Genomic DNA, 2,215 nt, shown 5'->3' on the forward strand with positions numbered 1-2,215 from the left:
TGTACATGCGTATACCAACCGCGAATGTCACGTCAAGAAACCGAGAGGAGAACTGAGTGGTGTACAATGATGTGAACATAAATGGTTTGAAACAGCAAGTGTAGAATCCATTCAAACTCTGTTCACGCACATGCAATTTGCGTACCATGGAAATACGCATGTTGTATGTATATCTGTTGTATATGTATCTGATGTATGTATATTTGTTGTATGTATATCTGTTGTATATGTAACTGTTGTATGTCTATCTGTTGTATGTATTTTTGTTGTATGTATATCTGTGGTATGTATATCAGTTGTATGTATATATACATATCTAATATGCCTTTTAAGTTGTACAAGCACATACCTAGGGTGTAGACCTCCCACATAAGAATGCCAAGCATATACACATCCGACGCTGTGGTGTCCGGTTCTTTCCTGTACAAATTGGTGTTAAACCGTTCAATGTGTTGGAATCAATTTTAACTTTTTATATCAGCTGGACTCAACACATTAAACTGTTTTTATGAAATAAAAACCAGTCGTTCTATCATATTCCAACTCATACCACAGGTGTGTTTCTGCTGTCTGATCCAAAGTGCATTGTCACGTCGTGTACCGTGCACTATGTTTGAACACATACATGCGCACATTCTGCATGCGTACAAGTACGTGAGGGCAACAACTGTTATATAACTTGATCATTGGTCTGAGCCAAGCTCTTTGAATGGCACAAACGACGGGTTCTGTGTGTAGTAAGGCTGCTACACGCAGTTTCGGATATGCCAAAGGACATGAAGCAAGGTTCGTATTTTGTGATATGTAAGGTGTAAAGTAATGACAATATGCAACTGAGATGATTTATTTAGTACTGACTGTCCTGCGTAGAAGCTCTCAGGATGTGTGTGTGTGAAAACAATACATACACACACACACACACACATATATATATATATATATGTGTATATATTGTTCTATTCAAATACCAACCTGAAGATCTCGGGGGCCGTAGAGCGCACAGGCAGAAGGCGAGAGGTGATGCGCTGGTACGTGCCTGCCTCAGACATGCGCCGGGACAAGCCCAAGTCAGCAATCTTGCAGTCGTACATGTTCTTGGTTCGCCACTCTGTTTGGATATAAGGGTGCTTGTAAGTGGTTAGTCCTCAAAATATATTGGCCATGTAACTTTCTTTTGTTGTCATATGATCTGCGTTGGATACATGCATGGGTGCACTCCCTTCCGTGTGAGGGTTTTAGGGTTTTACTTGCGCCGGACTATAGCCACACCAGCGATCGCGTAGTCTTATGTTGGCCTTTGTTTGCTGTACTGCTTGGCAGCAGGCTTATGGCACATTTAGGAGCCCGGGTATGAGTGTGATGCACTGAGATGTGTATGGGCCTGTTGTACCGCAGAGGACTGGTATGGATAGCAGATACGATTGAACAACCCCATTTCTACTATCAGTGGTATTTAAATGCTTGGATACTATCATATATCCCAGGAATCAATAACAAACATAATACGGACTCAGGTCTTGCAAGCAAGTGCAGCGAACTATCTCGTCTCAGTTCTAGGACACACTTTGGGTAAACCCCATACCGATACGTGACTCTTGCATGCCCCGTATATCTCGGGATGGCTTGTGCGTGCCTGGCGTAGCAACAGCCAGGATAGCCCACACACGCATGTGTCTATGCTTGATTCTGTGCTCTTGCAAGTGCTTTAGCCTTCACATCACTTGTATTACAAACCACAGGCTTGTAATACAAACCACAAGCAACCTGCAAAAACACATAGCAATGTACTGGCATAGATACGACTACACCACGACCATACCAGGGGATGGTCTATGCGTGCCTGGCGTAGCAGCCAGCACGTTGCGCACATCTATATCTCTGTGCACGATCCCGTGCTCATGCAAATACTGTAACCCTCGCACCACTTCCAGTACAAACCACAGGTACTCTGCCGGAGAGTAAGGGGCCTCTATAGAGGTCTCTGTAGTGTTTGGAGGGGTCTTTCAGAAGGCATCCGAGGTTAAGCCGCCTTCGGTGATATTCGGTGCTACGATGGCTTCCAGCTTGCTTCGTAGCACTTGTTCGAGTGAACCTAGGTCCTGTAACCGGGGGGAGTGGGGGGGGGGGTTTAAGCAGGGGTTTAGGTTCTGGTAAAAATGTAGTGTAAACATTTATACTTAACTGTTCAGGCATCATAGTTTGTTTGATGTCTGAG

The 2,215-nt window shown here is 44.1% G+C and overlaps 1 protein-coding gene across 1 annotated transcript in view; it reads right to left on the minus strand.

The window, feature by feature from the left end:
- The window catches only part of SARC_10491 (hypothetical protein), a gene marked incomplete at both ends in the record, with an annotated part of 4,087 nt that extends 3,667 nt beyond the window's left edge, over positions 1 to 420 (minus strand). The window contains one exon of the mRNA XM_014295467.1: positions 350 to 420. Coding sequence (XP_014150942.1) covers positions 350 to 420 — 71 coding nt within the window. The remainder of the gene's footprint in view (positions 1 to 349) is intronic.
- Positions 421 to 2,215: the final 1,795 nt, after the last annotated feature.

The sequence above is a fragment of the Sphaeroforma arctica genome (genome assembly GCF_001186125.1).
Source record: "Sphaeroforma arctica JP610 unplaced genomic scaffold supercont1.1267, whole genome shotgun sequence".
Taxonomy (NCBI): domain Eukaryota; class Ichthyosporea; order Ichthyophonida; genus Sphaeroforma; species Sphaeroforma arctica.